This window comes from Brachionichthys hirsutus, chromosome 9 (genome assembly GCF_040956055.1).
Source record: "Brachionichthys hirsutus isolate HB-005 chromosome 9, CSIRO-AGI_Bhir_v1, whole genome shotgun sequence".
Taxonomy (NCBI): Eukaryota; Metazoa; Chordata; class Actinopteri; order Lophiiformes; family Brachionichthyidae; genus Brachionichthys; species Brachionichthys hirsutus.
The window spans coordinates 1,961,122-1,986,000 of record NC_090905.1 but is presented as its reverse complement, the minus strand read 5'-3'; the positions used below and the strand labels follow the sequence as shown (position 1 = coordinate 1,986,000).

The 24,879-nt window shown below is 44.0% G+C and overlaps 1 protein-coding gene and 1 long non-coding RNA gene across 2 annotated transcripts; both read right to left on the bottom strand.

Annotated features, from left to right (window-relative positions):
• On the bottom strand, positions 1-18,857 carry gpc1a (glypican 1a). The gene is made up of 10 exons (XM_068743515.1): positions 18,707-18,857; positions 6,517-6,675; positions 4,105-4,322; positions 3,603-3,776; positions 2,494-2,659; positions 1,898-2,028; positions 1,344-1,481; positions 1,086-1,216; positions 415-590; positions 1-179 (listed from the first exon to the last, which is right to left on the bottom strand). Exons 1-10 carry the CDS (start codon positions 18,855-18,857, stop codon positions 1-3), a joined length of 1,623 nt encoding a protein of 540 aa, XP_068599616.1.
• Positions 18,858-19,398: 541 nt separating this feature from the next.
• On the bottom strand, positions 19,399-20,034 carry LOC137899054 (uncharacterized). Its single transcript, XR_011105634.1, has 3 exons — positions 19,976-20,034; positions 19,750-19,844; positions 19,399-19,515 (listed from the first exon to the last, which is right to left on the bottom strand). It is a non-coding gene; the product is annotated as an uncharacterized lncRNA (long non-coding RNA).
• Between the last annotated feature and the right edge of the window lie 4,845 nt (positions 20,035-24,879).

Sequence of the window (24,879 nt, the reverse complement as noted above, 5' to 3'; positions counted from 1 at the left end):
TCATCGCTGGAGGAGCAGCAGGGTGAAAGGAGGCAGGAGCAGGAGGCTGCAGGGGCCAGTTTGAGCCACGGCTCCATCACCGGCTCCTTTGTCTGGCGCGTAGGCGTATAATCCGGGTCTGCTCCGGGAACACTGGCTGCCCACGCACATCCCGCTTCCCGAGCCGCTGATGTCATCACCTGGGAAGGCCATGGGGAAATAGTTTATGACTTAATAAAAAAAAGAACATTCTTGTCTCATTGATGATGCAACCTTCAGTTGCTCATGAAAACCTCCCACTTTTAATTATTTGTGTGGAAACATTTGATCTTCATGAATAAAATCAACATTTTAATGACGTTTTATGAGTCACCAGTTGGGAGCCTCTTACCCACTTAAATGCATGCAAAATAATCTCTTTGGAAAATAACCCACTTGCATCCTGGAAGTCCACATCGTTGCCTTCCAGCGCATTTTTCAGCCTGTTGCTCATAATTTTGAGTTGCATGATCTGTTGCCGGATGGTCATGTCTGGCTTTGTGATGTCGAGCTCCACTTCCGGATTGTTGATCTGATTGGCCAATCCGTCGCCCATCATCTCTGGGAGGTACCTGATTGAAAGACGGGGGATTATCTGATGGGGAACAGATGATCAACTTCACACGACACAATCTGGTGACTTTGCTCGCTTTATTCTCTTCACAAGCTTTCAAAAGTTCTAATTTTTATCCTACGTGGATAAAGATGGCCCGGAACATATTTTTTTCATACCATAAAAGTATTTTTTGTTTTCAACGCTCAATCCAGTTTTCCACTGGAGGGTGGAGAATATATAGAGAATAGGTTTAAAAGCAAGGTTGCATGGATATGATCAACATGAATTCAATAGTTCTGATCAGAAACATCTAAAACATATTAAATGAATCTAAAAAAATCATGTTTGATGCAAAACAAACAAGGTTATAGTGAAACAAAATAAAGTGGATGCAATCTGGACACAATTCTGCTGTCTGGAGAACAGGCAGGGTGGATTTGGTTTGTGCTTGAAGTCGTAATTAAATGCTAAACAAGCCTGTGTCAGTAACAGGTGATGCTTTCTTCCTTACCTGGCTTTGGTTATGCCGTTCCAGCATTTATCCTGACTGGTGCCGCCTGCAGCCATTTTGCTGCAGAGCGCCACAGGAAGTTGGATCCAGTACTGCCGCATCTCCCTCAGCTTACTGGACAGATCGGACACCTGAAGACAGAGACAATCAAATACAATCAAATGTTGTTGTTGTTGTTGTTTTTATTAACCTTTAGTTCAATTTCTTATCAGCATTAAAAAAATGTAGAGTACAAAACAAATGTATGTAAATTCCCACCTGCATCTCCAGTCTAAGGCCAGCAGTCGGGGAGGGTTTGTACTCTAACGCGGTCAAGGAACTGCTCCTCTTCCTCTGCTCGTGAAGGCCGGGACTTCCTGTTCCTGGTTCGCCTGGAGTTCCGCATGTCTGGTACACCTACACACATGAAAGCACACAGATGCACGGGTCAAGAAATGCATGCACAAGGACAAGAGGTGTGCACAACTTCAATAGCTGGAATAAACCATAATGATCAGTCTGCATCAGATTTGTGCAAGCCGAATATGTCCACTAGGTGTCGCTGTAGTTTGGCATTTAAGCTCCTGGCTGCCTGCAGACACTACTTGTCCATTTAATTGGACATTGATGCATGCATCACTATATGCTGCTTAGCATTATGAGAAAGATGCATCTATCAACCGCTAAAACTTAGTGGTCAGAGGTTGAAGCCATTAACGCTTGATTTCATTGTCCAGCTCTGCCTCAAGTGTACTCAAGGATTAAAGACTGCAGACACAAGCCGAGCTGCCAGGCACATTTAGTAAAAGACTGCACTGATGGAGACGTCGTACCTTTGCCGTGAAGGTGTCCATGTTTTCTCGTAGAGATTGAATGGCCTCATAGATCCGAGCGGGAATGGAGGAGAGCACCACATCAAGACTGGGCTCCATGCTGAAGCTGGAAGCCACCTGGATCATCGTGTCTGAGTGGAGGATGGAGCAAAAGATGCGAGAAACGTGTGAAGATCGGAGAAACAAACGGACAGAAAGCATCTCAAATAAAAATAAATACAAGGAAGGGGACTCTCGGGTATGCTCGTCGACTCTCTCCCCTAGTCAGACCGCATGCAAAGAATCCAAGGATCAGATCGCTGAGTCGGCCAACGCTGAGTCGGCCTGTCTGTCGAGTTTGGGATAGATTTTAAGATCATTTTCAAGGATTACAAGGCACTTTACTGCCCCCTCACATCACTGGCAGATGCCTCAGGAACACCTGTCACTGAAATTATGGATTATTTGATCTGTCTTCTGTTTAAAAAACAACAACAACACTGTTTTAAATGGCTTTTATAGAATATGATTGATTTCTTTGAGCGTGATATGCTTTGCATGTACCGTTTCAGTAGACTAAGATCTCTTTGTTTTGCCCTACAACCACTGAAACTCACCTATGAGGTTCTGCCACTCCGGGTCCAGATCGGCTTGGTTGGCGAGGCAGCCCTTCATGACGTTGGAGCAGTAGCTGGAGCAGGGCTTGACTGAAGCCAGGCCTCGGCAGTGGGGGCAGTACACCAGTTTCACCAGGGCCTTTGTGCATTCTGGACTAAGAGAAATCTGGGAGAAATTCAGCAGGGCAGTTAGTAACATTGATTTCTTGATATTTGAGGATTCAATGATATATGATCCTATTCTGTTTTTCATTTCACCCTTGATTGCGGTGCTGTAGGAAAGGCAGAGGTGCTGTAGATCAGCATTTGCCCTGTAATGTAGCTGCCGAGGTCTTTATTAAAGAGAATCCACCGAAAGGGCAACCAATAAAAAAAAAGAAAAGAAAAAAGGAATACAATTCTGTACAGGAGGGGGCGGTATTTCAACATCTTATGGGACGCAACACAAACAGAAACGATTTACTCCCCAACATTTGCCATATTTGTCCAATTCAAAATGTTAGTGCTTAAAGATTTTTAAACTCTGGACTATATGAAGGATATCGATGCAACCATGATGTCATGGAGATCATCTGAGGTCCCGGATTAGTTTCAAGAATGCGCCTGAAGCTGTCTGGAGAAAATGCTTTTGATTGTCTGCATAGGAAGAATATCTTGCAGCATCGATTAGCTGTGATATAAAAGCAGCGAATATGAGTTCGAGAGAACGGGCTTAAAAAAAAAAAAAAAAAGATTTCAAACTGAATTTTTGGAGATGAATTCAACTCAGTAAATCTAGCATATTTGACTATATGGCGAGGACGGAGGGTGTTGAGGTGGTCAAACTTCAACGCTGTAGCCTTTTGAAAAATAATTAAAGGGCCTAATCATACAGTCACATCGTGTGCGAGTGTTGCAACTACAAGAGATGAAAGACGACAATCACACCCATAATTTGACAACTGTGTCGTCATCCCTCGGATGAGAGCTTTGTTCTGATGGTAGAGTCTGGAACATGGCTTGCGAGGATATTTGTGTTCTTTGTTTGAAAGGAAGACACATTTTCTCTGACAGTTAGGGTGCGGCGCGAACATTTATCATATCATCTTTCCTGACACACACACACACACCTGTGAGACCTTCCGAACCACTTCTCCGCTGATAGTCAGTCCAAGGACAAACGACCTTGCCGTGACAAAAGCCCGGATCACCTTCGTCTTCATGTCCCGTGGGATGTCTCCGAACGGCCTCAGCGTCTCCTGTTGCTTAGCAACACATTCCAGGTAGTCCTCTGACAGGTTGACCTGTATGTCAAACGTGACAGGCGAAACCTTTAGCAGAAGAACGCTGCTGTCATGCTGTTTCCTGGCTAGTTTCGCCTTTACGAGATGTCGCGTCATGCGCAGAGAAGGTGGTGAAGCTAAAAATACAGATTTAAGTAGCACCGGCAAATGTTTAGCATGTTCTCTTTAGAAACCAGGACAGAAACAGGAGCTGCAGGGGGTAGATGAAGAATAAAATAAATGTTTGATTCATTTCCATGTCGTAATTGGAGCTTTATCGAGCATCTAAACTATGACCTTTAACCAGGGCTCTGGTTTCTTTATTATGAACTTGGGTGTTTTCACTCACATCCGTGGTGGTGGAGGATTTAAAGGTGTGCTCCAGGAGGCGGGACCAGAAGTCAGACAGGGTTTCATCCAGGTTCAGAGCCGAGCCGCGGTAGTACTGCCGCAGGTCGTTGTAGAGCCCCCCGAACAGACGGGTGTTCTGGGAGTACAGGGGTCCGAGAGGAGTCAGCGCCTCCTGGAGGAAACGCTCAGATCGACCGTGCAGCTCTGTGAAATAGGCTGAAGGCAAAGAAGAGGCCGGAGAAGAAGAGGAGAAGAAATGAAACCCCGGACACACCGAAGAAGAAGAGGTGACAGAGGGTAACTTCTACGTCGCCTTGCTTTGCATGAGTTCAAGACAGCTTCAGCTAGAATAGCTGAATGGGAGTTTATCTATTATTTATGTGTCAAAAAGAGACAAATGACAGAATCCAAATATGAAACCCATGTGGTTTCACAGGACAACAACATAAAGAGTTAACATAGCGCTCATGGTTCATTTTATTTCTTTACAGCCTGGCTGAGTAGTGCAATTTAGCTTTCATTTCCATATGGTTAACCTTTACAAAGCTTTCATCACAATGTTGTTTTGCGGACAGATGGAGCTCAGACAGGAGGAGTCGGGACTCGGGACAGTAGCCGTCTCTGCAGTTGGTTTGGGTTTTTTCCTGGAGCTTCAAAGGCTCCACGCTGGTGCCAGCCTGTTCTAACCACATCCAGATGGGCGGCCGCGCTACTGCTGCTGAGGTGGCCCACTGCGTTAAAATTAATACACCTCACATCCTCCTCCTCCGCCCCCTCTCTTTCTCCTCCTCCTTATACTTTACTTGGATTCTCCCCCCTTGCTGCATTTGCCCATCTCCCTTATTGTTAGCAGTGTCACTTAACTTTTTTCCCTCCATTCATTCCTCTCTTTCTCTGAAATGCAATGATCGGCAGACTCGGCTCCTCAGTGGGTCAACTGTTAGCTGAACCGGCCGCTGCCCCGGGGGGACACCCCTCTGTGTGTGTGTGTGTGTGCCCCTTTAAGATCAGGGGATCAGCTTATCACATTTCATTGTGTCAGGCTGACTCTACTCTCATTATAACACCCTGTCAGGGGTCCCCTTAATGCACAGGAGACAAACACATCCTGTCACACAAACACACACACACACACACACACACACACAGGCCCGATGAAGTATTGAGGCTGAATGATCGAGTGCTGAACACGGTCAAAACACAAAATTGACAAATCAAAAGCAGCTCCTCTGGTTTCCCCATCAAAGCTTTTGGTATTAACCTCAGTCTGTAATGAGTGTCCCGACTGCAAACGCACACTCGCCCACTCTACTTACCAGTGACGTGCAGTCAGGGGAGGCAGGTGAGGCACAGCCTCACCTGTCATCATATAAAATCGTATAAAAATCATGTATTTGTATTATTAAAAATAATATAAAAATAATATAATATATAATATAACATCAGTGATATTATATTATATATTTTATGATTTTTTCATTTTTAATAATACAATTAGTGCGTCACGTGTTCTTGTGCTCAGCGGCATTAAAATACTGCAGAATGAGGCCGCATGTAATACAGCCTGCAGCCCATAGGAGACCCGTGAGTGATTCAGCGCACTCATCTGCTCGTTGGAGACGGGCTTGTAAACACGGAAGCGCTGGCTGTCTGGATGTCTGGACGTCAAGCAAGAACCCGTGTTTTCTGCTTTTCCTGCCTTCTTTTCTCAACTTCTGACGATGTCTGGACTCGGATGGGATATTGCGACATGAAGAATTTACCGAGAAGCCTCCAAACACGAGCAGCGACCGCGCGTATTCATGGTCAAATTGCGGGACCGATTCGAGCAGAACCGCGGCGGACTGGGCCTGACAGAGTCCATTGGATGTGAACGAGTGTTCTGTAACGTTCTGGAGAGCATAAGCTGTCAAATGAAGCCCAGGTTTTCCTCCGATATTGCTCGTATATCTGTCGGTCTGCGCTCTCTCTCTCTCTCTCTCTCTCTCTCTTTCTCTCTCACCCACTCACTCGCTCCGTGTGGGGGAGCAGCGGGACACACACACACACACACACCCTCATCCACACAGACCCGTCTCAGAACATGTGTTTAACAGTTAAACATCAGTTAAACTTTAACTGATCAACACACGCATCCACACCCATCCAACGCTGCACGCACACTGATACGCAGAGTTGAATAATTTCATTAAATCTCTTGTAAATACGGAGATTATGTGTGGTCTCCCCCTTTTGTCATAAACTGATGAGCCAGGTTTGTGACAATATGTAAAAAATGCTGGTACGAATTTTTAAACAAAACACGTTAAATGTTGCCAATCAAATGATGAACAAGCTGTAGGTTCATTTATTTGTAAACCTGACTGTGCCTCACCAGACACGAACCTCACCGCACGTCACTGCTACTTACTGTCGAAGCGCTTATGGAGAGCGTTGAAGGCTGCTTGCAGCGACCGGCCGGCTTCTCTGATCAGACCCTCCGTCTCCCGGGAACTCAGGGTGGCCAGGTTCTCCTCCATGGCGCTGGTACAACAGGTTGGACCCTGAGGACACGTCCGCAAATGTTCACCTGGCAAACATAGAGAAAACAAGGAGTGAATTCATTTCATTTGTACAGTTATTTTATATAGTTTAACTAGAGGCACTCATGATTCTACCAACGGTGAATAATCCCTACTTTACTTTTACTATGTTACTAATTATGCACTAAGGCTCTGACACTTTTCCATCGCAATTCTATTTCTAAGAGGATATTCCCATGGGAGAGAGTAAAAATAAATATAGCGTTCACACACACAGTAAACATATTAGCGCACATTTCTCAATGTGAAGAAACCAGTCTGCCGCATCACCCAATGACTGGCTGTGTGTGTGTGTCCATGTCTGAGAGGGTTAAGGGTACGTAAGTATCCCATAGCTCTGTGCGTGACCGCTCTCCTTCTTCTTAACAAGCCGTGTGTGTGTGTGTGTGGTTGTTGAGGGTGGATTTTATCCATGAGGATAAGTGGAGCAGAAAAGGAGATGCCTTCATCACTGCAGCATGAATCTTTCATTGGCTTTTGCTAGTCCCTTTCTCTTTCTCTCCCTCTCTCTTTCTCTCTGTGTGTGCATTTATTTTCAGTCTAAAAGAGCCATTAGCTTTGTGTCGGATCACTAAAAGTTGGACAATATTTACCTGAAATTTCATTCTCGACACATACAGACAATTTAATGGCTCTCTAACCATCATTCCTGATTGGTTTGGTGAAAGGAGTCCATGTTGAGTCCCAACAAACATACTAGGTTCAGGTTAGAAGTCATGCCAGCATGACCTCAGAAGCCAGAGGATTGACTTTGGCCATTTGTGGCACATATGTTAGCATTTTCTTTGATCGGGTCACCTTCCAAAAAGTCTCATGGGTTTCTTAGATGGGCAGAAGCAGGGAAGATTCCTCTGCTGGGGTCTGAAACCACACCATCCGTGCTACACATGTGGTGCAGAGACATCAGACAACATCTCAGCAGCTAATGTTAGCATTTCACCGTCGGTTTGCTCGCCATCCCAGACGACGCGGGGTGTTTACCACAGACGCATATGCTGTACTGCATTCCTCGGTTGCTGGGTAATGGAAGCAGCTGGCATCCTGCTATTAAAGCTTCATTTACTTGAAAATACAGATGTGATCACTGCAGTGGCAATAACACATGTACAAAAAAGCAAGCTTGCAAACATGCTAATGGGTAGCATGCAGACGGATCAATTACAGAGGCTGAAAAGACCAGGAGTGCCTTGCTCAAGGGCAAGGAGAGAGAGAGAGAGCGGAGGGAAATCAAACACTTTCGATCGGTGATTTTCTTGCGCATAATGGTTTTTACCCTCAAGCTTTCGCATCCGTAGGGACACACACATTAACACACACATGTTTGCACTACACTTCTGGGGACCCTCATTGACTTAATGTATTCCTGGTGCCTGGGGCTTCATTCAGATGTGAAAAACAAGATGCTAAAAGACAGTCACACAAAGAAGACGGAGGGCAGCGGACAGACAGGCAGGAACTGTGACCAACCGCAATAAAACAGAGCAGGCTGGAATATAAATTGGCTTTATGGGACTTTTTGTCACTCCTTGGTTTGACAAACAGTTTCCTACCTCTCCTTCAGACTTTCTTTTTTTTGGCATTGTGACTCATTTATTTGATGGTTGGGTATTCTATATATGCAGAGATTCCCACGGCCCTCCTGCACTTAATCATAAGTGTTTAATTTCAAACTCCAGTTTGGCCTTTGCCTGCAGATGTGTAACAGCCTGCACTCATCATCACCATGGAGACCACATCAAGATAACATTTCTGAACCATCCATTTCCTTTTCCCATCTGATGCCTGTGGCTTTCGCCTTTCTCTCTCTACCACGCCCTCCTGGTCCCGTCTTCCTTTCTTTTCTGCGTTCCTAGCGGCAGCATATCTGAGCCTGTCTCAACATGCATGAGCCCACTGTGGCACATGTGCCAAGGAATTGAACAGGTTTCATGCATCACACTGCAGTAAGACATCCAAGAAAAACACCTTCTAAATTCTCAAACTTACGCTTAGTCACAGTTAGCTGAAGCCAAACTAAACCTAAACTCAAGTTAACCTCCCATTAGGACAAATATGCATTGATCAAGCCAAATATGTTTTGGCAACACCCAGATTTAATAAAAGTCAGGGCTTTACTGATGGAGCAACACTTGACAGTTTATTTTTCCAGTGCTAATGTGCTATGCTCTGGGCTGGCATGTCAGCTACAATAACAGTTATCGTTAGATTTTTTTTTTTTTTTTTTTAATCATATACGTAATTGGTATTTTTCCTCTGGTGACATGTGCCTCTAATGTTCATGGGAAAAATTTTGTTTGTCTCTTAAGTTATTCTGCATATTCTAACAATATTTATCTGTCAAAATATTCAGTTTTGACGCCTCCTCAGTCTGGGTTCAAACCGTAGAATACTTTAATGATGGAAATGATTGTTTATTGTATGTACGTGTTCCACAAGGATCCCTTCTGGGCCCGGAAACATTTCCTCTTTTCTCAACACTTCTGATTTAGTTCCAACTTTTCACGAGATAAAGTAAAAAAAGCCAAGACTTTTGCCGTTGCCGACTTTTGCCTCTCTACCAGACAAGTGTAGCATAATCCATAGGCTGATGAAAGAGCATGATTATTACACAGGTGTGAATTGGGAAGGTCACAATAAAACAATGCCTCAGAAATCACGAATTTCAAAGGTAATCATGCCGTTTTAGTTCTCAGTGCGGAGTGACGGCGTTGATACACCTGAAAAGTGTGACTCAACAAGGATCTGACTGAACAATACTATTACAGCACATGTGCCTCAGGCAGTTCGGTATAAAGAATGCTCTGCAATGTAGGGGGGGGGTTATTGGGTACAGAAATATCACATTGAACATTTTAGATTATAGAGATTACCTTGATGGAGATACAGTAAATGGTACCACAGGTAAACCGAGTACAAACATTTAAAGTGATGAACACACACACACACACACACACACACTCGGGCCTTATCAGGTGAATTAGAGTCACCAGACATCAGACATACAATTAAAAAGATCAGGTCACTGTATTTCAAAACACAAAATGTCCTGAGGCTGTGGGCGACACTGAAAGGAAATTGCACACTATGTCTTATCTTGTCAACCCACACTCATCATTGGAATCCAGTTCACACACACTGCAGCTGCATAGTTTTTTGGGGGTTCCCAAACACCCATCACTGCGGGGAAAACACCGAACCAGCATCCTAAACAGACCAAATCAGCACACAATAAAGCATAACAGTCTCTCAAATGACTTGCTTCCAGATGTTGGAGGATTTCTCAACTTGCTGACAAAGGTAAACTGGAGTTTGACAAACCGCTCTCGTGTTTAGCTGAAGCACCGCTGTTGTCCGGTTAGAAGGGCAACACAATTCAATCTCAAAGCCGCTATAGCTCTCACACTTAATGATCACTTCCCAGCTTCTTAAAAGATAATTACAGTTCACCAAGTTTATTGCAATGCGGTCCTTCTGAGGTACTGGAGTTTGAGAGTTGTCCTCTCGTTACGACGGATGCTACAGGGGTTTAAAATATTTTGAGACACCTAGAAAAAAAAATCCTTGCTACTGTACAGAGCAATTTAAACTGTTTTTTACGTGATTTGTTCAGAGTAAACAGCTGATAAATCATATATGTTGCCAATAAACCTTTGAATCTTTTTAATTCTCGGGTTTAAATAGTCCCTGTTGGGTCTCACTGCATCCTGCTTTATGGGATAGAACTAGATAGATCCAGTCTCTTCTACATCACCTTCTTCTATGTCTTCATCGGCACACGCCTTATCTTTTTTCGGCCTTCCTCTCCTGCAGAGATAAAAGCCTGTCGTAGGAAGTGACCTTCCACTGTTTTCTGAGTCGGCCTCACAGTCACTGACCCTTGATGCTTTGGACAGGACAGACGCTGGGGCGCTGACGTCCACATCGCACGTTTCATGCGTTACACATTATAAATAAAATGTCAAATCAGCGCTACAGAGGATGTAACTACCGCTCTGACACACACTCACATGCCCTGAGTCTGCCCCGGCGCTGACATCACACACCACATCAAAGTGGTCTGTCGCTGAGCAGTAAAAGCGGCGCAGAGGTTTGAATTTATTCCCTTCAGTCAGACGTTTATTCGCTGCTTCCCTTTCTTAATGAGCGTCTTACAATAACCCTGTCACTTACTGTGGCAAATGACTGCTGGCTAAATGAGGGACCGGTTGTGTGTCCGTGTGCACGTGCGTCTGTGTGTGTGTGTGTGTGTTACCGTCTAACACTCCCTTTGCCATTTAAGGGCACCTGTATGTGATTTAGCTTTCCACATGGCAACCCTCCTAAAGTAGCCTACACTTTTACCTTTTTACTATCCACCAAAAAGTGAAGGGAGGGGGTGGCGATGAGTTAGTGTTGAAAGAGAAGAGGGATGAAGGGATGAGAAGGTCATAAAATGGAAATGAAAGAAGAGGGAGAGGCGGGAAGTATGGAAAGGTGAAAAGATCAAGAGAAGCTAGGAGAGAAATGGAGAGAACATTTATTGGTTTCAACCTGTGCGACAACTGATGAAGTGTGGAAGCTGAAGTAAAGTGTCCAATGAGAGAAAGTGATGCAGGCCAGTCAGTGATTTGGGCAACCATTTTCCTCTTTCATATTATTACCGGACCCAAAATAACCCACCGCCCCACAGTCCAGCCCAGTCTGCTGCCCGGCTAGCCTGAATATGAGTGTACACACTCGTGGCACCCACTTTGCAGTATAACTCCTTAATTCTATGTCATTTCTGGGAGCAATTAAAGGCTTTTTAACTAACTACTACTTTTACTCCCTTACACTCAGTCAAACACGTGCTGAATGACGTGCCACGCTGAGGCCGGTCCAGGTCTGACTGCGCACATTTGTGCAAGCATGTGGATAATTCTAGTGAAGGCAAGGGAGACGGCAGCTATATCTGACTGTCGGGATTAGCCCTTATTACAGATAACCGTAAACAGGAGACAAAACGAGATTTAAGTATCCTAACGGACGGTGGGAGCTTTGACTCGCTGAATTAGAGTAAAATCAAACAGGAAGTAACAAAGTAGGGAATAAACAACAAGTGCCTCATCGGAGCTGCGGGAAGAACAGCCGCCTGTTTGGACTGGACTAAAGCGTCGAAGGTGCTGCAAGTTTGACCGGAGCGTCGAAAGACTTGTGCACGGACACACACACTTCGCCAGTCCAAAGATGCAGCGAGATATTCCTGCTTCCAACACTTCTGGTAAAATGTCACCCCCATTTGTGTAAAAGTGAGGGAAGAAACGAAATTGACTCGACTGCCATAAAACATGACTGGTAAACCTTTAGTCGTGACATTGTCCTACCAAATTCAAATAAAGATGAAGAAAGTGGAAAGCACCTACCGGTATTTAAATTTCATTGCTGGAGGCCTATTCAGAGAAAAGTCATCATTATGTCTCCCATGGTGCCTTTGGGCAATGACCTTTAAGTACTGCGCAGGAGACGCTGCACAAATTGTGCAACATTGTGTGTCGTAAGGATGTGATGCATGCTGCGTCTTCAAATGTTATGAGTCGAGGATCAGTTCACCCCCTCTATCAAATCAAATCCTCTCCTACTCCCAGTGGCAAACTATCTAATAAAGCAGAGATGCCATTAAATAAGAAAATAAAGCTACCTGAAATTTGCTGACACTCAGGAGGTTAAAATGATAACAAGTAAGATCAAACCTGTTTGCATGGAGCAGAGAAAAGGATGGTGCACATGTGTGATCCACAGGTAAAAACATCCTCAATTATTAAAAAGTCTTATTTTCTTCTAAAGAGACAGTCCAAACTAAATCTGATTAAACATTGGTTTCATGTAGGCCAAATCAACAGCCACCATGGAAATGGATCCAGATCCAGACAATAATCAGGATCATATAGTGAGTAAAAGTACGATAGATGCTGAGTGCAGCGGTGAGATCCGGATCTGCCATTAATAATAATAATAACCAAAGATAAACTGCAGCTGTTAATCATCAGCTGCTTACAGTGACTCAGGCAATAATAGGGGGAAGTTAGGGCTTGTCGTCATGGTGACATGGTGCTGAGGTGATGGCTTTGTTGCAGGTATGTGCTCTTTCTTTCAACAGCAATGAATCCTTCCTCCATGGAGGTTGTAGGCTAACACTCTGTTTCTATTGCTGAAGATCTCGTTCCTTCGACATAAAGATGTTCCTACTGCTATTATTATTATTATTATTATTCATCCAATCCTGAATGAAAGCTGAATGTAATTCAGGACTCAGGGATGCTGTTTATACTCCAGTAGCTGCAGTTATAATTATAATACAATGTAGAATCTTACAGCGATATATTTGATAAAGCCCTTTCAAATCCAGCTATATGACCCAAAAGCTACTAATTAAAACTATTTATTTGAATCATATCAAGACTCTCCTCTTAATTAATTAACAATCAATGTTTCGCTGTGCATTTTGTGAGCCGTCCGTCTGAAGGTAAATCACAGAGAAAACGCAGCCCCGTCCCTCGCTTGAAATTACAAATTGTAATCCCTGACAGTTACTAAGCAGAAACGCACGAAGCCAACACGCCTGGTCCATTCCTGTCATCTCTGCTCACTGTCACAGGAAGTGATTACACGTCTATACTTCAGCTGAAGCACAAGGGAAGGCTTGTGGCTGCGATGGAAAGATACCTCAAATCTATATGTGATGGTGTTATATACGTATACTATAAGTTAAAGAAATAAGTGCATAAATTACAATGTGGCAAGAAATTGCTAATACAACTTTGTTTCAACCTTCACTGAACACTAAATAAGAAAATGCAATGTAATATTTATATACAGTTATAATTCTTTTTTACTTACAGATTGGTAGGGAATGTATAAATTGTAATTGCTCAAATCCATAAAAACCTTCATTCAAATTAACTGTCCAAAACAAAAGCACTGATGAATGAAGCTGAGATGAATTATTAAATGCCAACATTATTGCTAATGTCCCACTAAATGAACGCTGATTTTATCCAGTAAGTATCTCAGGCCTAACTGAACAAACAAGTCATTTCATTTCATCTCTGTGACTGAAGAATCCACTCAGATCACACATCCAGCCCTGCGCCGCTTCGTTTCACCATGTGAATATCTGGTCTACCAATAAATCTTCATCCCGTCAACCCGGACACATAACGCACACACACACACACACAAAAAACGGTGCACAGGGCTCTAGGGAGCCACCGCCACAGTCCACCGCATCACACAAGCAGCTCTTCTTCTCTTTTGAAAAACAGATGGATGCTCCAAGATTCCCAGAGATGGGGAGAATGATGGGGGGGGGGGGGAAGGCCTGCAAGGATTAGGGAAGTAAAAATAGTGTCTGGTGAGACAGAGGAAGTAAACAGTACAGGAAACGAAGAGGTGTGAAATAGAGAAATGGGGTTATTGAGAAACGATACTGGTTTGTAGCGTATTGATTTTATGTGCAAAGATTGATGCACTTTGAAGACTTTGAACGGTTTGTACTTTTGTGGATCGGTTCTCTTTCTCCAGATTCGTGTGTGTGCAGTATTATTGTGGCTTCACCAGGTTCAGGAAAAAGAGATTCGTGTGAAGACAAATTGCTCAAAAGAAATTACACATCTTCAGTTTAACAGGGCGAAGGTGTCAGTTCAACAATTCACCCGAAAAGACTTGAAAATATGTTCTATTTACTCTCAAGAATCATGTTTTAATGGAAAAGTCAATTATCCAGAAAGGAAAAAATAGTCTTTTGGAATCAGTGAGTGTGAACACAATAAACGTGACAAGAAAATGATCAGGTTGTTTTTTAATCCCATTTTTGGGTGCTTAATGTTGAGGAGAGATGGCAAGAAAGGCATAACAGAGCCCCCCCCCTCCCTCCCTCCTTCCTTCTGGCCTGCTCTCCTCACCTCCTCTCCCCTCCCATCTGCACCTCCTCACTTTTATCTCTGTCTCTCTGTTTCTCATGTCACTGCATCAGACATCATGAAAGATTCACAGCTCTGCTTTTACAGTTCTTGCCAGCCCAAAACCCCCCAGACGCAGACACACACACACACACACACACACACACACACACAACCTGCTCATAGATAGATCTGAAACCCAAAACACAATGCAGAGGTAAACCAGGGAAGAGAGACTCTGGATGTCTGTGGATGCTCATCGCGAGCATGTGATATGTGACAGATGACAGACAGTACCAATTTCCTCCCTCACATGTGTAAAAGCTCACACCCTGAGGGTTTCACACACCGGAGGCAGATATGAGCCAGCGCCACCAGATGTGCAATATTGATATAGATTTTTTGATTTCTGATTTGATGTATTTTGCAAATTTCACGCAGGTAGTGTGAAATATACTGCGAAAATCAATGACAGTGTAAGAGAGACTTAAATCCTCACTCTGTCATTGTTTTGCATCCTGCATTCATCCCACTGCGGTTTAAGTGTTATTAATTACAAACCTTTTCTTTTCTTTTTTTGCTTTTGTCTTGACTTACATTCTTTTTACTTGCAGCATTTTGCCAAACCGTCACACACATCAACTAACACATTTTCTCTAACGTCTTCTACTGCAGATTTTTGTAAATCAAATTGGAGCTGCTGTCCCTCTGAAGAAAGGACACTGGCATTGTATAAATGCAGTGAATGGACGCTCCCTTGACTTCAGAATAAGTGACTGGTAACCAAACCTGTAATGACCCCTAATCTGCAGGTAATCTGACCTAAAACTCTGCATGTTCTTATATAAAAGAAACAACATAAATACTCAGTATGTAGGCTACACAACACAAACACACAGAGAAGCATCAAAACTCTATACTTCCTGACAGACTGGGACGCGTGCACGACAGCGTCTCTGTTTCCATGTGTCATACGATCACATGGGTGTGTGCTGCCCTGCACAGACAATGCAAGTGTGAAAGAAACTAAGCATTTTAGCTGGAGGTGTTGGCTTTCACACACACACACACACACACACCAGGGATAGGGCACAATGTGTATGTTAAGAACACTCCCAGACACAAACACAGACAGGCGGACGGCCGGAAAGACAACCTCCATTCACATGGAGGTTTAACCCTCAGGACAATTGGGAGTGAGAATAGGAGCCGAGCAGGAGCTGAGAGCGTCGACCTGTCAGATTAGGCCTGATTTACTTTGAAATTCTAATATTTATCATGTCAGTTTACAAATGTTCGCACCCTGTGTAGCGATAACATTTCATATCCGCCTTGTCATGTCAATCTGATGTTCACCAGGCACAGAGGCCGCGTTGTGCTATTTTCAGATTGTACACTTTTTGGAATGTGCATGTAAACTTTCCAAGGTGCCTTCCATTAAGAAATTGAAAGTGCCGACCTTGTTGATTTGGAAGAAACAGGAGAGAAATGTTTTTCAATTGTGCAATTAATGCAGTAATGCTAGTTCGCTCCTGCACACTATCTTCCCCTCAGGTTCAATTCGATTGCAATATTGTGGACACTTTGCTTTGCCAAGACGTACGACTACTAAATAAATACTGATCCCAGTGTTACGACCGAAGAAAAATGACATCATTCATTTGATTCTACCTGCTGTCTGGAAGGATTTTCATGGCTTCATTTACCGCACAAAAGGAAACGCGTCTGTCATTGAAAAACCAAATCAGGAATGAGATTTGTTTTCACTGCCATCGTCCCCGTCCCCGTCCCCGTCCCCGGGTAATGGCGGAAAGACCAATCTGTGGAACAATCTGTGGAAACTCTATCCCGTAAAAAATAGGGAACGCTGGTGGCGGAGGAGGCGACGAAGATGAGGAAGACAAAGCAGAAGGAGTGAAGGCAGGGTAAAATGAGAGTGAGCAGACTGTGATACGCTGCATTCACTGGAGAGAGGTGCAGTCATGTGTCAAAGTGTGTTGCCACATCCGTGTGTGTTTGCCGATCACCGGGACAGTAATTTATTCTTTGTTCTGCAGGATCATTAAGTAGCAACACATGTTCTTCCCCATCCAGATGCAGAACCTTCTTACTGATGGATCGTAACTAGCCAGCAGATCTCTAACCCACTTAAGACCCAGTGAGTTGATCCACAGCACTAGCTTGGTTTAGGGTTTGAATCCAGACCTGGGGCTGTCCTCCCAGTATCTTCTAAGGTTCCCAGTATGTACTCTGGTTTCTGCTAACACTCCAAAGTCAGATGAATAGGCGACTCTTCATTGCCTGTAGGTATAAACGTGCGTGTGAAAGGTTGCACGTCCTCGTGATGCACAGGGGGCCGCTCCCTGACGCGCCCTTCCTCTTCACCAAAGTCAACTGGGATTGGCCCACCAATCGCCAATTTAAAAAAAACTTTTGTTCATGAGCCCTACAAACTGGCTCCAGATGAATTCTGACAAAGGAGTGCTGTCCAGTGTGCCCCCCCCTACATTTACCAACCTTGGATCTGCGAGATGAGGCAGATTGAAGAGCCCACTGTTGCTGCCGCTCGCCATCTTTCTCTTCTATGTGGTTGTCAGTTTTAATGGATTCTGGGAAGGAAGCGCTCTCGCTCAAATAACCAGAGCAGATCAAGGTCCAAGCGACTGAGCTGAGGCATTGTGTTTTTCATCTGTCAATAAAAGATGAGTTTTTAATGGAATGGGAGGGACGCCGACGTGCCTGGGTTCTTCTTCAGTTGTCCGTGAAGCGCTGACAGAAACCTTGTGAGACTAACTCGCTGTCTGTTAACCTGCCACCATGTTTCCTGTCCACTGTTTTCCCCTGCCTCTTGCAGGCCTGCTTGTCTCTAACTGAGTCACGCATCCACTCAGACAGACAGGCAGACAGGCAGACAGACGCCTAATCGTACCAGGCTATTTTCACTGACAGGCCACGCGATTACCTTCAGATATACGTTTTTTTTTTTTATCTCGCTTTTAGACTTCCAGGTGTAACGCAGGACGAGACAGACAATGAGCTTAAATGTCCCCATTGTCCTTCCTCAACGCTTTCTTCGAGACAGAGACACGTTAATTGGCACCGGTTGAAGAGTGGGAACCACAGAGTTGACTTTGATGCCTGCTTTAATGCTCAACTCCCCGAGTTTTGAGCTGATTGTTTAGTTGACTAGACGTGTAATTGAGTGATTACCTGAATGGTTGGATGCAAGGCTGATTGACAGGCAATAATACCGGAAGAATCAAACGAACGGAATACAAAAATGTGCCTCTCCTGTCTTATCCAACTCTATTTCATTACAGCAGCGTGTGATGTGAGCTCGCTGAGCTCTACTTGATATTGAACGTTGCCCCAGGCTACTCATTATACATCGTGGTTGAAGCAAATGACAAAACAGGCCATTTCAGCATCACACACACACACACACACACACACACACACGCATGCACACACAAAGCCATCCCATCTGCACTCCACACTGGTGTAGACAATAAAATAAAAATCCACATAACACATTAGTGCACTGCTGCTACACAATTTAGAGTTTCAGCAGTGAGGACCAGAAAGTAAATCTATATTTGCCATCTGCAGTTTAGAATAAAAGACGTCCACACCTGCAGTGCAAACCTCAGCAAATGTCCCGAATTGACCTGTAATAGCTCTACGAGACACATTGCATTACATCCAACCCGTGCTCAGACAATGGAAATGTCCCAGACATCTCTCTAATGGGGAGAGCGCGGATCAAACACTCAGTTAGGATGGCTGATCAGTGAGGGCGGCTGAATAACTGCGCATGAATTGGGATGGATGCATCCTTTCAGAACAATACAAGTTATTGCAAATTAAAACTTGCTGTAGGTCGTATATTGCATTTGAATGGGACATTTCAATGTGTAGAAACAATAGAGGCAATCCTTAAACACGCATTCTGATGTATAGAATATATATATATATATTTAACATAGCAGCCCTTTCACGTTAAAAAATAAAGTATGAAAACTGATTTTTTAAAGTGCCAGGAAGTGTTTTTTTTTTTTTTTTCATTTTTGATTATTTGCTGTAATTTTTCCCATTAACTTACCGGAGATTTCTGCCTGGGGTACCCCGGCTAACGTGAATCCTTTCCCGGTGTAGAACTGCCGCAGGTCAGCGCAGCTCCGGTCCGCCCCGGACACCGGGCCCGCCGCTGCGGACAGACACAGCAGCGCAGAGAGGAGCGCCGGGAGACGCATCTCGCCGAGTCCCTGAATCAGGCAGGACAATCCCGAAGATGTCTTGAACGCAATGGAAGTTCTGAGAAGATCCCTCTTCTTGAGTTTTCAGTCTGTCAGCACGAGCACTGATTCTCACGACCTCCCGTTATAAACCGGAGAACCGCGCGACAGGAGAATGCGCCGGTCGGCGTGACTGCGTCTGCGGGAGACGAGAGCTGCTGCGCTCGGCTGTAGGTGTCAGGTACACCCCGCTCCACCTCCTCCGCCTTCTCCCCCTCCTCTTCCTCAGGGCTGCGCGTTGCCAACGAGCTGCAGAGATGTCAGACACAAAAGAGAGAAAGAGAGAGCGAGAGAGAGAGAGAGAGAGAGAGAGAGAGAGAGAGAGCAGGTGTCATTCAGTCAAAGCCTGTGCAGATATGCTGGTCATGATTATGGAAATCAGCCTGTTTATACAAAACAATTTAAACGAGATGCTGTTCAGGCAGCAGAACAACTATTTGGTAAATAATCCCCCTTTCCAGGATTAGTGTGTTTGCGGGAGTGTTTCCAGTGTTGAAGCGTCTCCTTTTCTCTCTTTGTGTGAAACACGCTTGTCTTGCGTTTGTCAGGAATCGAGGGCTGAACAGCGACGCCTGCAGGTCGTACAGGTACGTCCATCCCAAAATTATATGATTGCCTACCAAACAAACAAACAAACAAACAAACATTGAGGTAATAAAACCAGGACATTAAAACTCCAGAAGGTAAAATATGATGATTTAAATAAGTGAATAAAACAAAATATGCATACAAACTGGAAACATATATTATAATAAAGGTGCTTAGAAAATATATTTAAAATACGTTAGTCATTCTGAGAGGTTCACATGGTCAACCAGGGAGTTTTAAAGTGAAGGGCTGCTGACTAAACTGTTTCCGACCACGCAGCTTTCGATTGGCCCATAGCGCCGGGAACATCAGTCGATTCTGTCTCCACAGGCGCATCTGAAGTTCAAGGATTTTCTCCTGCAAGTGAATACATGTAATGCAAATGAGGTAAATTAGCATTTCTGAAACAAAACCAGATTCACACAAACGAGGGCAAAGACGCCAGTTTCCCTGCGGTGAGGTCAGCGGCTGGTGAATTGCAAGCTGACCGGTTCATTTTGGCAGCGCAGGTGGACTTGACCCATGAGCTGTCAGACGCCCCGCAGTCTTCATGTCTTACATCATCCCCGACAGCAGCGCAAAGGCTGACCAGCAAAGGTCAGCTGCTGCCCTGACGTCTGACTGACACCTCAGCGGCTGGGAGGAAATCCAACTGTGGGTGAAGTACAAGCTGCAAAATGTCTTTAGCGCTCTGATCAGTTTTAAATTGGAGGCAGCAGAGGAGCGTGAGTGCTGGTGGTGCATTCTGTGCATAATGTACCTCGGTGGATATATAAATATCTCATTATCCTATATGGCTGGTTGCTATTATTATATTAATATATATTATATTATATTCCTTTTGTGTTTCAACCAAACTAGCGTGTTCCGGAAGAGAAGCACGAGTGAGACTCCGTGCTCCTTTGCTGAACGTCAGCCAACGCCTGCAGCCAGATCGCTCTCACAGAGCTTTGTCACGGCGTTAAGCTTGTTGTAGCAGGATTTTAACACCCATGGTCAAGAAACAGAGGATTACCATGTTGAATACTGGCTTTGACTTTTAACGTTGTACCTGTCCTCAGGTCCACCAGGAGAATCTCATTGTCCCGTGGAGATGCAATATTCCATTAGAATCAGAAAACAACGACGTGGAACGTCTGTTGGGTAATTATCTATTTTGCAAGAATAAACTATCACAAATCAGAGCTGTGGAGAGTTTCCTTCAGACGATCTTTGCTTTTGGACCTGATATAAGGCTGGTCAAGCCAGATCAGAGGCACACTGATTGATTTGATTTGATTTGACTTAACCACAGGATTTACGCAGTTTGCTCTTCTCCTCTTCAGTTTTCCGCCCTCAGAGTAGAACGTTTGAATCCTTTAATCCTCGCCATAGTTTAACTCATTCCCTATTTTGCTAGCCTTTACACCTCGCTTGCGCACACGCCGACTTGCGCACCGTGAAAGCTCAGCAGCTCTGAGTGCATGTTTGAGGGAGGTAAATAATGAAAGACAAAGCAGCTCAGCCTGCTACAACCTGCAGTGTTTGTACAGCCAATTGATCTGTTCGACTCTTTCCTTAAATCAGAACGACAGCTATTTCCTTTCTCTTTAAACTCCCCCGTCAGTCAGTTCTTGGTTGCATTTGTCTGCAGCAGGACTGAACCGAGACGCGATCAACATCGATGTGAAGCTGTTGCAGCTACAGCATTTACTCACTTACTTCATGCATCTTTTCGCATCATCGGTCGCTGCGTTGCACTTGCTGTGCTGATGTCACCGTAAAGGCTTTGCTTTGCATCTGGAACTAGAAAGACAATCAGAGATTGCAGACCCTCGCCTCCAAAAGACTATTCGATCTTGTGAGACAGTAAACAGGGCTTCCGGATCAGAGGGGCCAAACCTGCTCTAGCTTGCTGCTCCGGAACGTACTACAAGACACCTTCTGGACTCTTTTTCCCATCATGCCATTCGTGTCCCTCCCTCTTTTTCCCACCATGCCATTCATATTCCTCCCTCTTAAAGTGACACTTTACAGCACAGGCACAATTCCAGATGTAAAAATAATTCTAGAATCTGGATCCAGATCCGGATCAACACCATTCTCGGGGAGGACCGAGCCACGGACAGAACCTTGCTTGTGTAAAAATTTCAAGTCGATTGGGTTACTAGTTTTTGAGTTATGCGCTCAGACAGACAAACATACAAACAAACAAACAGACAAACGAACCCAATTGCAATACCCTCGCCTCCTGTTCGGCGAGGGTAATTACGCAATTCACCCATCTCCGCTGGCCTACAATGGCACGAAACAACGGTTAATCGTTGAGTCATCGAGACAAAAAAACAGAGCGTTAAAAAAAGGGCTCATTTCATTTGCCATGCGGACAGTAAGAAAACTCCCAACGCATGAAACCAAGCAGCTGGAAAACAGGTTTATTTGTTGTTTCGGGGATTGAGGCAATAAAATGGGTGTGAGTCAGAGCTCTCTGTTCACACAAAGTTTTGTTAAAGTGCCCTTCGGCGAGACCCTTAATCCCGATTGCTTCAGCAGGGTTTGTCCACCTTGGTATTACAGACTGCAGATAAGGAAGCTGCCAACCGCTGAGACGTTGATCAGCTTTCAGGTTAAATGAGTCTTAAAACACCATTCCAGAATTAGACCGGCGATACACCACTGGCATATAGATTGCATCACAAGACACTGATAGGCAGGGATCTTTCACACACCCAGAAGCTTTAGGAAACAATACACCTTTCACATTCAAAGCTGCAGTTGAGCTTCCACGCAAGCTCATTCACAATGGAGCAGTTCACATGATGAATGGCGACAATTTGGGGCTTTTCAATATAGAAAAGACTCGACAAACGGGGAACTTCATGGGTGACATTCAAACCCATCAAAAAGTCTCTCAAGACTCAGTAAGCAATATCGTCAGTCATCTGATTCACGTGTCTGAAAGCTGTGAACACTGAAAAGGATAGAAATAGAAATAGGATTTATTCCTAACCTCAAACATCACCCCTGGACAGGATTAGCATAAACGCAGCTATGATTTCTCCAGCGCCGCTGCATGAGGGCAGGAGTTATTCAGAGCATCCTCGCCCTCCCGTCACGTCACGAACTCTTGGCTCATCCCCGCTTCTTTTCACCCCCATCACCTCTCGTCCTACTGGATGCCAGCTTTTCTGTCTCTTTGCTCTAACGTGGAGGAACGTGCAGAGAGTATTTGCACTTTGCCCTGTTTGGCAGAAGTTCTCTCCTCGGTAAATCGATGACAGCGGCGTTAAAAATGATTTTTCTCACAAAGGAACAAAAAGCGATGATTCAACGGCAATGAATAAAAATCTATAAATATTGGTTTGAAAACAAATTTGAACATTCATCGCCAAAAATAATCATATTTATGGGTAGGACTCCATCGTGCCAACATCGGGATGAGGAATAGAAACTCTTCTCAGTCTTTGGGCTTCGTGCTGTCGCTCGCTTTCGCAGTGGCAATTTGCATTCAATGATGTCTTTATTTCCCATCATCCCTTGGCACCTTCCTGTGTCAAGTGAGTAATCTGTGCCAAATTACCGACCATGCCAATCCAATCACAGTAATCTCCAAAAGGGCCGGAAGCCATGAGAGCTGCATTCCCCATCAATATACTATACTGTACAGGCACACATAAAGCTGTGACGGCTTCAAATTCCTGTTTAATCCCATTTCAGCAGCTCAGATATGGTGGATTCTCTGATGGTGAAATATTCCACACCAAAAAAACAAAAAACACCAGTTTGAGTTTCTGAATGAAAACTTTATTTTATGTTATGATGGATAGCAAAACATCCACAAAAAAATAAATTATTTGCAAGTGTGATCATGCTCGGCGAAAAAAATGACAGCTCCTGCAAACGTAATAAAATAAAACTTGATATGTTAATTATGTTTGTTATGTCACCTCTTTGTGGCTCAAACATTAATCCCACACTTGGGCTGCTACACATTCTAAAAAGACACAGTTCCGTACATTTGACACTGATTTTAGTTTATTAAAGTCCTGCAATAGTTTTCAAACAGTAGTCAGAGAAACCATACGACCGTATTTTCTGGATGTTCATCCCAGGCTCGTTTCATAAAGGTCAGTTCAAACCCTCAAAACCAGAACAACACGAGACGAGTTCAGGTAGTCCGGCTAACGGAGAACATGACCGGACTGATTTACAGCCAGGAAGTGATGAGGTAATGAAAAGTGTAAAAGAAACTAAATAAAAAATCTGTTGATTTTAGATTAAAAAGAACCGTGAAGACAACACAGCACAAGAAGCTTTTATCATTCCTCATATGATTTGTGACTAAACGCACCACACTCCAGTCACTAAAAGAAAGTTTTAACAGTGCTTCAATTTGCAGCTTAGAGATGAAGGGGAGCAAAAACAGAACTAATTGTTTTCATCGGAATTATTACTCAAGAGAGCTGAAATGGCTCAGTCTGTTACAAAAGACGTAAAAGCATGTACAAGATATGAAAATATAGATTTTTTATATTTTAAATTATCATCAAAAGCCCATCGTGGTGTTATTGGAAAAAATAATTAAACACAACAGCATGTGTTCTAAACATCCTGTTTGTGCATTAATGTGTGTTTTTGTTTATTTAGGTCGCCATGAAAGGCTGAGGGAAAAAACTGAGTGGTTGGCATGAATCCATCTGTCTGTCTCGCCTCATTTGGGTTGGGGCCCAATTTTTAAATAGTGATTAAATAATAGCATATTTGTTTGACAGACGACGTTGTGAAAGCATCCCACCAGATGACAGCGTTCGGGCTCGCTGCCAGGCAGCTCTTCAGCTGGAAGTTGCCTCATTCGCCAGTCGCGTTCCTTCACGATTAAGGCAGACATTTATATGGGAATTCAAAAAAATTCCACTGACAGGAATGCACAGGGTGTTCTTCAGCTGGTTTATTACCACCACCGTGGCGAGACGGAGGTTATGTAATCGCCGCCTTTTGTTTGTCCGACCGTCTGTTAGCAAGATGACTCAAAAAGATCTGGATTAATTAAGTCGTATCTATATACCGTAATAATGTTGACACATTTGGAGACCGTCCAGCCCTTAAAGTTCAGCATTTGCCATGAGAAGTCAGTAAACAACATTTCACACTGTGCAAGGCTAAAAACACCAAGATGCATCACATGGATTCTAATGGAGAAACTGGGCGAATTAAAAGTGTGAAGAAACGTTGCAGAGTTAAATACATCTTTGCATCCTGGCTGCAGAGACCAAAGAGCATGTCTCCACAAGCGAATAGGCCAAATTCTACATTAAAGGGCATTTGCAAAAGGTTGAAGTGTCATATAATTGGTTGCTTTGTCTGTCGAGAAAGCTCTCCACGCTGACTGTTCTCCGATATTTAAAAGTCCTTA

Bases quoted from the DNA above. Each gene is read 5' to 3' on its own strand.
- gpc1a (XM_068743515.1), bottom strand. From the start codon at position 18,857: ATGCGTCTCCCGGCGCTCCTCTCTGCGCTGCTGTGTCTGTCCGCAGCG. The intron at 6,676-18,706 runs GTAAGTTAATGG...TATGTTTGCCAG, and splicing joins ACCCCAGGCAGAAATCTCCG to GTGAACATTTGCGGACGTGT. The intron at 1,482-1,897 runs GTACGACGTCTC...TCATGTGTGTAG, and splicing joins TGGACACCTTCACGGCAAAG to GTGTACCAGACATGCGGAAC.